The sequence below is a fragment of the Nycticebus coucang genome, chromosome 22 (genome assembly GCF_027406575.1).
Source record: "Nycticebus coucang isolate mNycCou1 chromosome 22, mNycCou1.pri, whole genome shotgun sequence".
Taxonomy (NCBI): Eukaryota; Metazoa; Chordata; class Mammalia; order Primates; family Lorisidae; genus Nycticebus; species Nycticebus coucang.
This window is the reverse complement of record NC_069801.1, coordinates 22,913,258-22,926,490: the sequence shown is the minus strand read 5'-3', so window position 1 is coordinate 22,926,490 and position 13,233 is coordinate 22,913,258. Positions and strand designations below refer to the sequence as shown.

Here is a 13,233-nt window from a genome sequence, read left to right as displayed (position 1 = left end):
TTGAGCATAACAACAATGAAGACACAAGCTACCAAAACCTCTGGGATACTGCAAAAGCAGTTTTGAGAGGAAAATTCATCGCTTTAGATGCCTACATTTGAAAAACAGAAAGATAGCGCATCAACAATCTCACAAGAGATCTTATGGAATTGGAAAAAGAAGAACAATCTAAGCCTAAACTCAGTAGAAGAAAAGAAATATCCAAAATCAAATCAGAGATCGATGAAATTGAAAACAAAAGAATCATTCAGAAAATTAATGAAACAAGGAGTTGGTTTTTTGAAAAAATAAATAAAATAGATAAACCATTGGCCAGACTAACGAGGAATAGAAAAGTAAAATCTCTAGTAACCTCAATCAGAAATGATAAAGGGGAAATAACAACTGATCCCACAGAGATACAAGAGATCATCTCTGAATACTACCAGAAACTCTATGCCCAGAAATTTGACAATGTGAAGGAAATGGATAAATATTTGGAATCACACCCTCTCCCTAGACTCAGCCAGGAAGAAATAGAGCTCCTGAACAGACCAATTTCAAGCACTGAGATCAAAGAAACAATAAAAAAGCTTCCAACCAAAAAATGCCCTGGTCCAGATGGCTTCACTCCAGAATTCTATCAAACCTTCAAGGAAGAGCTTATTCCTGTACTGCAGAAATTATTCCAAAAAATTGAGGAAGAAGGAATCTTCCCCAACACATTCTATGAAGCAAACATCAACCTGATACCAAAACCAGGAAAAGACCCAAACAAAAAGGAGAATTTCAAAAAAAAAAAAAAAAAGGAGAATTTCAGACCAATCTCACTCATGAATATAGATGCAAAAATTCTCAACAAAATCCTAGCCAATAGATTACAGCTTATCATCAAAAAAGTCATTCATCATGATCAAGTAGGCTTCATCCCAGGGATGCAAGGCTGGTTTAACATATGCAAGTCCATAAACGTTATCCACCATATTAACAGAGGCAAAAATAAAGATTACATGATCCTCTCAACAGATGCAGAAAAAGCATTTGATAAAATCCAGCATCCTTTTCTAATTAGAACACTGAAGAGTATAGGCATAGGTGGCACATTTCTAAAACTGATTGAAGCTGTCTATGACAAACCCACAGCCAATATTTTACTGAATGGAGTAAAACTGAAAGCTTTTCCTCTTAGAACTGGAACCAGACAAGGTTGTCCTCTGTCACCTTTACTATTCAACGTAGTGCTGGAAGTTCTAGCCAATACAATTAGGCAAGACAAGGAAATAAAGGGAATCCAAATGGGAGCAGAGGAGGTCAAACTCTCCCTCTTTGCTGACGACATGATCTTATACTTAGAGAACCTCAAAACTCAACCACAAGACTCCTAGAAGTCATCAAAAAATACAGTAATGTTTCAGGATATAAAATCAATGTCCACAAGTCAGTAGCTTTTGTATACACCAATAACAGTCAAGGTGAGAAGCTAATTAAGGACACAACTCCCTTCACCATAGTTTCAAAGAAAATGAAATACCTAGGAATATACCTAACGAAGGAGGTGAAGGACCTCTATAAAGAAAACTATGAAATCCTCAGAAAGGAAATAGCAGAGGATATTAACAAATGGAAGAACATACCATGCTCATGGACGGGAAGAATCAACATTGTAAAAATGTCTATACTTCCCAAAGCAATCTACCTATTCAATGCTATTCCTATCAAAATACCAACATCGTACTTTCAAGATTTGGAAAAAATGATTCTGCGTTTTGTATGGAACCGGAAAAAAACCCCGTATAGCTAAGGCAGTTCTCTGTAATAAAAATAAAGCTGGGGGCATCAGTATACCAGATTTTAGTCTGTACTACAAAGCCATAGTGCTCAAGACAGCATGGTACTGGCATAAAAACAGAGACATAGACACTTGGAATCGAATTGAAAACCAAGAAATGAAACTAACATCTTACAACCACCTAATCTTCGATAAACAAACAAGAACATACCTTGGGGGAAAGACTCCCTATTCAACAAATGTTGGGAGAACTGAATGTCTACATGTAAAAGACTGAAACTGGACCCACACCTTTCCCCACTCACAAAAATTCATTCAAGATGGATAAAGGACTTAAATTTAAGGCATGAAACAATAAAAATCCTCAAAGAAAGCATAGGAAAAACACTGGAAGATATTGGCCTGGGGAAAGACTTCATGAAGAAGACTGCCATGGCAATTGCAACAACAACAAAACAAACAAATGGGACTTCATTAAACTGAAAAGCTTCTGTACAGCTAAGGAGACAATAACCAAAGCAAAGAGACAACCTACACAATGGGAAAGGATATTTGCATATTTTCAATCAGACAAAAGCTTGATAACCAGGATCTATAGAGAACTCAAATTAGTCCACATGAAAAAAGCCAACAATCCCACATATCAAGGGGCAAGACATGAATAGAACTTTCTCTAAAGATGACAGACAAATGGCTAACAAACACATGAAAAAATGTTCATCATCTCTATATATTAGAGAAATGCAAATCAAAACAACCCTGAGATATCATCTAACCCCAGTGAGAATGGCCCACATCACAAAATCTCAAAACTGTAGATGCTGGCGTGGATGTGGAGAGAAGGGAACACTTTTACACTGCTGGTGGGACTGCAAACTAGTACAACCTTTCTGGAAGGAAGTATGGAGAAACCTCAAAGCACTCAAACTAGACCTCCCATTTAGTCCTGCAATCCCATTACTGGGCATCTACCCAGAAGGAAAAAAATCCTTTTATCATAAGGACACTTGTACTAGACTGTTTATTGCAGCTCAATTTACAATCGCCAAAATGTGGAAACAGCCTAAATGCCCACCAACCCAGGAATGGATTAACAAGCTGTGGTATATGTATACCACGGAATACTATTCAGCCATTTAAAAAAATGGAGACTTTACATCCTTCGTATTAACCTGGATGGAAGTGGAAGACATTATTCTTAGTAAAGCATCACAAGAATGGAGAAGCATGAATCCTATGTACTCAATTTTGATATGAGGACAATTAATGACAATTAAGGTTATGGGGAGGGGAAGCAGAAAGAGGGACGGAGGGAGGGGGATGGGGCCTTGGTGTGTGTCACACTTTATGGGGCAAGACATGATTGCAAGAGGGACTTTACCTAACAATTGCAATCAGTGTAACCTGGCTTATTGTACCCTCAATGAATCCCCAACAATAAAAAAAAAGAAAGAATCACCCCAAATTTATGATAATAGATTTTTATGAATAGGCTAGGGGATGGAACTGGGAGGAAAATAATAGACAAACGTTCCCTTATTTAAATAAATATTTAAGAAACTTTAAGAGATGAAATACATTTATATATATTGACATGGAGAGTACTCCAAATTATGTTAGTCAAAAAAGATTAGTTACATATTTATAATAAAATATACACACCCATGTATGTATGTCTACATATATTCAGACCATTTCTGGAAAGAACACAAGAAATTAAGTTACCCTGGTTGCCTCTAGGAAAGGAAACTTCAAGACTAGGACAAGGGAAAAAGGGAGATTTTTATATATGATACTCATCTATAGTATACTTGTTTTTTTTTGCAGTTGTTGGCGGGGGCTAGATTTGAACCCCACTACCTCTGGCATATGGGGCCAGCGCCCTACTCCTTTGAGCCATAGGTGCCACCCTAGTATACTTGTTTTTGAGATAGGGGTCTTGCTAGGCCACCCAGGGAGGTCCCAAACTCCTGCCCCAAACGATCCTCTTATTTCGTCTTTCTTGGTAGCTGGGACTGCAAGCAGGTGCTACTGTGCTCAGTTCTATTTTTTTTTTTTTTTTTTGTAGAGACAGAGTCTCACTTTATGGCCCTCGGTAGAGTGCCGTGGCCTCACACAGCTCACGGCAACCTCCAACTCCTGGGCTTAAGCGATTCTCTTGCCTCAGTCTCCTGAGTAGCTGGGACTACAGGCGCCCGCCACAACGCCCAGCTATTTTTTGGTTGCAGTTTGGCCGGGGCCAGGTTTGAACCCGCAACCCTCGGTATATGGGGCCGGCGCCTTACCGACTGAGCCACAGGCGCCACCCTCTATTTTTTTTTTAAAGAGAGACAAGGTCTCGTTATGTTTCCTAGGCTATAGTTATATTTTTGAAAAGCACAATATATCTATACATGGAAAAAATCTTGCAGATTACACCAGTTTAACAGTGATTATAACCAGATGATACAATTTAGGGAACTTTTACCTTCTCCATGGTATGTTTCCATAATGTTAATTTTTTTGCAATAAGTATATATTACTTGTATGATAAAAAAAGAAAAAGAAAACCTTTGCAATAGATAAATGTCATCTTCTTTTTGGCAAAATGAAATGTTTACATTTTGACTCCCTATTAAAGTTTTTGTAAGATATCAGATTCCCCCGCCATGTTGAAGAAAGAGTTTTTATTATTTTATAATTTTTTTTTTGCCTCCTGTCTCAATGGTCTTTGAAATATACATATATATACATACATATATATGTATGTATTTTTTTTTTAATGACAAGTGTTTAGGTTCTTTTTGTTTTTTTTTTTTTTTTTCTGGTTTACCAATAGTGTGTTTATTACATGATTAAAGTTCAAATAAAAAAATAAAAACCAAAACCTTGGCAGGGGGGCTACAACCAGAATTTGGAAGTACTGCTTCTTTGTCTCCAGGCTCCCTGCCAAGCCTAATTCCACTAACTCAGCTTGAATCGATCAAATTCTTCATCAAGACTTGTATCTGTGCCCTGGACATCTCTGCTGTTCTCACTGGTGACTGAGTCCTGGGTCCCTGGCAGTGGAGCTTTGGTGAGGGCCCCATATACACCCATGGCCTGAGCCACCATACTAGTGACATCACCGGGATTGGAGGGCAGCAAGATAGTGTTGGAGTCCTTGGCCAGTTTGGAGAATGCACTGACATACTGCTCAGCCACAGTTAGTGAAGCTGCTGCATCTCCATTGTGTTGTGTCAGAGCTGCAGCCAGGATGCGAATAGCTTCAGCCTTAGCCTTGGCCTTGGCCAGCACTGCACTGGCCTCTCCTGAGGCCTGATTTATTTGTTCAGCCTTTTCTGCTTCAGAGGCCAGGATCTGGGCCTGTTTCTTTCCCTCTGCCACATTGAAAGCCAACTCTCGGGTCCCCTCAGATTCTAGAACTGTGGCCCGTCCCGACGCTCTGCCTCCACCTGCATCTGCATGGACTCTTTCACTCAGGGTGGCACATGAATATCCTTGATCTCATAATGAAGGCAGCGGATGCCCCAGCAGTCAGCAGCCTGGTTGATGGCATCCACAATGCTGGCATTCAGGGACTCCTGTTCCCTGAAGACTCTGTCCAGAGAGAGTTTGCCGAGCTCTGATCTCATGGTTGTCTGAGCCAGCTGGGTGACAGCATACTCAGGGTCTTCCATCCCATAGCTTGCCTTGTAAGGGTCCATGATGCGCAGGTAAAGCACCCCATCAATTTGCAGAGTTACACTGTCAAGAGTCATAGCTGACTGCTCAGGCACGTTGATGACAATTTCCTTGAGACTCTGCACATACCGGATCCGGTCTAACACAGGGATGAGAAATGTTCAAACCAGGCTCCAGGATCCGGTGGAATCGGCCCATTCGCTCCACCACCCAGGCCTCCTGTTGTGGCACAAACAGTACCACGGTGTTTCGGGGCAATCCGGAGGAGGCGCGGCGCGGAGAACGGCCAGAAGCCTGCAGAGAGCCCCTCAGCAAAAGGGCCCCAGTGCCCCGCGCCGCGCACGCCAGCATTTCCCAAGGCTGCCGCGACCTCAGGAACCAACCAGACACGGGGCAGAGCAGTCGTTACAAAGCTGACTGGAGCCGCTCCTCCCGCAGTTCCACTCCAGGTTCTTTTTCTTAACAAAAGACTGTTTTTTAGTATCCAGGAATATAATTCATTAGATATTCTTTTTCATTCATCATAAACTCTGAGTTCACTTTTTTCCTGAAGAGTCTTCTTATACAACTATTTGTTCCTGAGTAATATTGAACATTAAAAGTATTTTCATTGAAAGGGGATGGGATTAGTTTTTCTTGTTACGTCACAAATATTCTGAATATTTTTTCTTTGACTTGCATTTTAAAACAAGCTCCTACGAGTAGGCAGCAAATATGGAGCATTGCCAGTCCAAAGGAGAATTTTGTTTCTCTACTTTAACAAAAGTGCTTTCTTTTAAGAAACAAATGAAAAGTAAAGTTTGCTTTCAGGTGAGAGTTAATTTACTAATCACGATGACTTATAACTATTGCATTTCTTGGAAGTTTCTTCAAAACTAAACTAAACAGAAAGGACAGGTAGTCTTAATCAAGAAAAAAAAGGTCTCTTGCCCCTTAGCTGGCTCATTGAACTTGGTGCTGAAAAATTCTAATATATACTTTTTTCAACCTAGGAACAGTTATCCCAAGACACTAGTCTGACCAGGGTGTGCAGCAGTAATATACACTAGAGGGCTTGCAGGGGTGTCAACCCTGGGGCCCACAAACTATAAGCTGATTTTGTGAGGGTACTTTTGCTTATCTGTGGTGTCGAGTATCATGAAAATTATTCATGGAGTTTTTTATTTGCTAATTAGCTCTCATTAGTGTTTGTCTCCAGACAACTCTTCTTCCAACATGCAGCAGAGAAAACCAGAGAAAAAATAAAAGGTTGGACACCTTGGTAGACCTAAGCATAAAGCCATTAATATCAGAAGGACCAGTAGCAAGCAATTATTTTCTTCCACAGTCCCTTACACTTCAAATTTGGAGAAAGAACTATTGAAAGGAACGAAAAGAACTATAGGAAGGAGAACACAGAAAAAGTTAGAACACACCCACATAACAAAATCCCAAAACCAGAGATGTTGGCATGGATGTGGAGAAAAGGGCACACTTCTACACTGCTGGTGGGAATGCACACTAATATGTTCCTTTTAGAAGGATGTTTAGAGAATACTTAGAGACCTAAAAATAGACCTGCCATTCGATCCCATAATTCCTTTACTAGGTTTATACCCAGAAGACCAAAAATCACAATATAACAAAGACATTTGTACCAGAATGTTTATTGCAGCCCAATTCATAATTGCTAAGTCATGGAAGAAGCCCAAGTGCCCATCGACCCACTAATAGACTAGCAAATTGTGGTACATGTATACCATGGAATATTATGCAGCCTTAAAGAAACATGGAGACTTTACCTCTTTCATGTTTACATGGATGGAGCTGGAACATATTCTTCTTAGCAAAGTATCTCAGGAATGGAAGAAAAAGTATCCAATGTACTCATCTCTACTATGAAGCTAAATTATAGCTTTCACATGAAGGCACAAGACTATGGGGAAAGGGCCAAGGAAGGGGAAGGGAGGGGGGAGGTTTTGGTGGAGAGAGGGTAATGGGTGGGGCCACACCTATGGTGCATCTTAGAATGGGTACAGGCGAAACTTACTAAATGCAGAATACAAATGTCTACATACAATAACTAAGAAAATGCCATGAAGGCTACGTTGAACAGTTTGATGAGAATATTTCAGATTGTATATGAAACCAGCACATTGTACCCCTTGATTGCACTAATGTACATAGCTATGATTTAACAATAAAAATAAATAAATTAATAAAAAAAAATGGTTAGAACACAATTGTCCAGAACACTTTAAAGGTAACGATCTGGCAGCAAACTCCTCCTAGAAGGCCAGTTTGAGAACTGGCTCCCATATCCTTCCTTTTCTCGTCGTTGTTCATTCCCACTTTCTGTTATTGTCAATTGTTTCTATCTTCCCCAGCTTTGTCTAGTTGTAAAAAAAAAAAAAATCATCAAGATCTGACCTGCATCTCCATAGTGTCCACTTCTGCTACATTTCTCTATTATGGAATCTCCTTCCAAGGGAAGGCTTTATCTCAATTTCAAAGCAATCTGCAATAGTCAAGATTCTAAAGTGACTGACTTACAGCCAGAAATGGTTGGAAACCCTCTGACCTACTAGAAAAAAGAAAGAACTATAAAAAAGGCTATATCCACTTACCACGAACCTGCTTTTTTATTTCTTTGGCAGAATCCAGCCATGTCTGTAAAAAGAAGAAAAGGCATTTACATGGAGCTCCAAAACATATCAACAACAGAGTCCTGGAAGCAGGATCACTACCACTTCAAATAGTGCCTCCAGATCAACCTACATTTCTCTCGATACTCTTTGCATTAATTTCATAAAGCCTAGTAATTCTGAGCAGAGAAACCAATGGGGAGCCAAAGAGTTGGGCTTGAATCCTAGTTCTACTACTTTGTGACCAAGTGACTTAGGAGCTCTATACCTCCATCTATAAAATGAGATGCTAGTAGAGTCTATCTCACAGTAATTTAAAGATTAATGAGTTAATATATGTGCATCTCTTAGTAAACAGCGAGTGTTTCAAAACTATAAGATATCATCTCACCTCAATTAAAATGGCTTTCATCAAAAAGACAGGCATAACAAATGCTATTGAGGATGTAAGGAAAGGGGAACTGTTGGTGGGAATTTAAATCAGCATAACCACTATGAGAACAGTATGAAGTTTCCTCAAAAAACTAAAATATAGAATTACTGTAGGAGGCCAGATGTGGTACATCATGCCTATAATCCTGAGCAAGAGTAAAACCCCATCTCAAAAAAGTAGCTGGGTGTTGTGGTGGGTACCTGTAGTCCCAGCTACTCGGAAGGCCGAGGCAAGATCACTTGAGCCAAGAGTCTGAGTTTGCTGTGAGCTATGATGCCATAGCACTCTATCCAGGGCAACAAAGTAAGACTCTTCGCACTCTACCCAGGGCAACAAAGTAAGACTCTGTCTCAAAAAAAAAAAAAAAAAAAAAAGAATTCTATAGGATCTAGCAATTCCACTGAATATCCAAATGAGAGGAATTGAGTATATCAAAAAGTTATCTGGCCAGGAGCAGAGGCTCACGCCTATAATTTGAGCACTCCAGGAGGCTAAGGTGAGAGGATGACTTGAGAGCTCAGGAATTGGAGACCAATCTGAATAAGAGCTAGACTTTGTCTCTATTAAAAATAGAAAAATTAGGCTCAGTGTCCATAGCACAGTGGTTAGGGCACCAGCCACATGCCCCGAGGTTGGTGGGTTCCAGCCCAGCCTGGGCCAGCTAAACAACAATGACAAATGCACCAAAAAAAAAATAGCCGGGCTATTTTTTTGTGGTGGGCCCCTATAGTCCCAGGTACTTGGGAGGCTGAGGCAAAAAAATCACTTAAGTCCAAGAGTTTGAGGTTGCTGTGAGCTGTGATGCTACAGCACTCTACCGAGATAGAGAATAGAATGATGGTTATCAGAGGCTGGGAAGGTTAGCAGGGAGTGAGGGTTACAGTGGAGGTTAGAATGGTTGCAAAAATATAGTTAGATAGATACAGTATTTGATAGCACAACAAAGTGAGGATAATAGACAATAAGTTAGGGTATACTTTAAAATAACTAAAGTAGAATAGTGAAGTTCCTAACACAAAGAAATGATAAATACCTGAGGTGACAGATTCCCCAATTAGCCTGATTTGTCTGATTCACATTGTACACTTGTATCAAACATCACACACACCCACACCTATAATCTGAGCACTCCAGGAGGCTAAGCTATACAACTATTATGTACCCATGATAATTAAAAATTTATTTTTGTGTGCTTTTTATAATTAAAAAATTTTAAACATTTTTAAAGTAAATCCTAAATAAGCATTGCTATTAATATTATTCTATAAAGACTAGTAGAGTTACAACCAGAATTAGATGACATCATCCAAATTTTATTTTCCTCCACCCTCTTGGTCTTACTCAAATTTTTTTTTTTTAATTCTTTATGTTCAGGGTTAGTTTTTTTTAATTAAATCATAGCTGTGTACATTAATGCAATCATGGGGCACCATACGTCTTACTCAATTTTTCTACATTAGCAGAGCATCTGGCATGTGATTTGTGTCCAGGGACTATTTTTTGAAGGAATAAATATTTTCTTTTCTCTGACTACTCTTGCCTATGTTAATCTCTTCCTTCACTGTTCTACGAGGGCAATACTCCTCAACCCAGGGTGGAGCATGTAAAATAATGGCATTTGAAAAGAACCTCACCATTAACATCTTTCATAGGACCTTCTGAGAAATCTTTAAAGATAGACATTGCTAAATTTCTACACTTACTTAAAAAAAATTCTGTCTGAATATAAGATACATACAGAAAAGTACGTAAAACCCAATTACATAGATCAATAAAGTGTTAAAGTGAACATATAAGAATCATAACATTACCAGCACCTTAGAAGCTCCTCCCTCTCTTGCCTGCTCCTAAACTCTCCCCTTCCTTCACCCAAAAGGTTTAAAGTTGAATTTTAGTGGTATTTAGAAGGAAGGAATAAGGTATCCCCTCCTCAACCTCTACCAACAAGGGCAGAACACAGGGTGACCAGCCCATTTGCTCTACTGAAGGAATGAGCTTGAACATCACTATTTTACATATGATTGTACACTACTTCGACTGTTAAATGGTCACTGCAACAGACCATAAGCCCAAGAGTGGAGACTAGTTTCCTTTCAAACTCCCCTAGTGATTAACATATAAGATTAAGAAATATAAAGGTGGGCATGGTGGCTTACACCTGGAATCCTTACACCAGCACTCTGGGAGGCTGAAGTGGGAGGATCACTGAGGCTAGGAGTTCGAGACCAGCCTGAGCAAAAGTGAGACCCTCTTTCTACTAAAAATAGAAACATTTAGCTAGGCATGTTGGCACACGTCTATAGTCCCAACTGCTTGGCAGGCTGAGGCAGAAGAACAACTTAAGCCCAGGAGTTAGAGGTTGCTGTGAGCTGTGTGATGCCAGTGCACTCTAATTGGGGAAAGGAAGATTTTAAAAGCACCAATTGATAAGTTTTATGGAACCTCTGAGAACCTTAGGTTACACTATGCAATCTAGAACACTTTCTACCAATGCTTTCTACCTCGTTGAAGGGAATCTCTCTCACCACAGTGAAGAACTTCATGTTTTCCATTATTTTAAGAGAATCTGACAGGGTAATCTAAAGCTGTCAAGTTCCTTCAAGGTATTCCATGTGCCATTCTATCATTCTGGGGCTAGAATTCCCACCAACTTATCAGAGAATGGGCAAATCCAGTTTGGAGTCAATCACATGAGGACTCCAAAGTATAAAGAAGAAATTACTATTGTTTCAGTTACCTAAACCTCCAAATCAAAATGTAAAAAACAAATCCTTCTGTAGATAGTAAAAATCAATGTGTATAAGAACAGGCAATTTTATCCTCAATTTAAGTGATTTTATTCCCAGCATTTTATTTTGCCAACAAATATTTGAGAAATGCTTCCACGTGCTAGGCACTGCAGTTGCCCAAAAAGGATTAAAAAATGGCACTTGTTCTCAAGGAGCTGACATTCTTTTTATTTTTTTATTTTTTGAGACAGAATCTCAAGCTGTTGCCCTGGGCACAGTGCCCTGGCATCATAGCTCACAGCAACCTCCAGCTCAGGCTCAAGAGATCCTCTTGCCTCACTTTTTCTATTTTTAGTAGAGGTGGGGTCTCACTTTTGCTCAGGCTAGTCTTGAACTACTAAACTCAAGCAATCCATCCACTTCGGCCTCCCAGAGGGTTAGGATTACAGGCGTGAGCCACCACACCTGGCCAAGGAGCTGACATTCTGAGGGGGGAAGTGAACAGTTAATTTGTCTGTTTTGGTGTGATAATTACTATTACAGAAATGCGTGACAGTGCTATGAGAGAACAGAGTAGTCTGAGGGCAGTAGGCTGTGCACCAAAATGGATCAGATGGCGGTTGGGAAATGTTTCTGAAAAGAATGTTTGAGGATCTAAACTGAATCTTGAAGGACAATCTAGTTAGCCAGGCAAAGAAGAAAAGGAGGTGATTAGAAAGGCACAAAGTGTAAGAGAGACTACAATACACCTGTGTGCAGCGCAGCGTGGCTGGAGCACAGAGGTAAGGAGGAGATGGAGAACTGAGAGAAGAGTAAGGGCCAGATCACGGAGGGCACTAAGAAACTTGGACCTTATCAAGTTCTAGGCAAGTGGGAGCTATTGAAAGACTGAAAATTAAAAAGTGACATAAATTACAGGAAGCCTAACTCCAGAGAGGAAAACCAAATAAAAGGCTATTGTTGAGAATGATAATTGTGGTCTAGCAAAGTATAATGGTTAAGAGCACAGGCTTTAAAGTCAGACAGTCTTGAATTCCAATCCTGTCCCAACCTCTCCACCATTTATTAGCTATGTAATCTGACAGTCTTTCTGAGGGCCAGGCACAGTGGCTCACGCCTCCTAACATTCTGGGAGGCTGAGGCAGGTGGATTGCCTGAGCTCACAGATTTGGGACGAGGCTGAGCCAGAATGAGACCTTGTCTCTAAAAAAAAATAGCCAGGCATTGTGGCAGGCTCCTGTAGTCCCAACTATGTGGAGGATGAGGCAAGAGAATCCCTTGAGCCCAAGAGGGTGATGTGGTTTGAGCTGTGGTGCCACAGCACTCTACCGAGGGTGACAAAGTAAGATTCTGTCTCAAAAGAAAAAAATTAATTAATTAATTAAATAAATAAAAATCACCCAGGGAGCATGTAGTAGAGTGAAAATAAAGAAACTAAAGATAAAACTTTTGGGAAAACCTGCATTTAAGGGATGAGAGAGAATAAAGAGCTAAGAGAGGCTGGGCATCCCTAGCTCAGTGGTTAGGGTGCCAGCCACATATACTCTGGGGCTGGCGGGTTCGAACCCAGCCGGGCCTGCTAAACAAAAAACAAAAAAGAAAATAGCCGGGCGTGGGCGGCACCTGTGGCTCAGTGAGTAGGGTGCCGGCCCCATATGCCGAGGGTGGCGGGTTCAAACCCAGCCCCGGCCAAACTGCAACAAAAAATAGCCGGGCGTTGTGGCGGGTGCCTGTAGTCCCAGCTACTTGGGAGGCTGAGACAAGAGAATCGCATAAGCCCAAGAGTTAGAAGTTGCTGTGAGCCATGTGACACCACGGCACTCTACCCGAGGGCAGTACAGTGAGACTGTCTCTACAAAAAAAAAAAAAAAAAAAAAAGAAAATAGCCGGGCGTTGTGGCAGGTGCCTGTAGTCCCAGCTATTAGGGAGGCTAAAGCAAGAGAACCACTCGAGCCCAAGAGTTTGAGGTTGCTGTGAGCTATGACCCCATGGCACTCTACCAAGGGCAACAAAGTG

General features: G+C 40.5%; 1 protein-coding gene and 1 pseudogene across 24 annotated transcripts in view; both read right to left on the bottom strand.

Annotated features, from left to right (window-relative positions):
• The window catches only part of EPB41 (erythrocyte membrane protein band 4.1), a 222,585-nt gene that overhangs the window by 96,755 nt on the left and 112,597 nt on the right, over nt 1-13,233 (bottom strand). For all 23 annotated transcript variants that reach the window (XM_053576609.1, XM_053576598.1, XM_053576605.1 and 20 more), the window contains exon 5: nt 8,038-8,080. In XM_053576609.1, the coding sequence (XP_053432584.1) occupies nt 8,038-8,080 (43 nt within the window). The remainder of the gene's footprint in view (nt 1-8,037; nt 8,081-13,233) is intronic.
• Nucleotides 4,562-6,003, bottom strand: LOC128575180 (stomatin-like protein 2, mitochondrial; annotated as a pseudogene). The gene has a single exon (XR_008376938.1). The product of XR_008376938.1 is annotated as a stomatin-like protein 2, mitochondrial (transcript).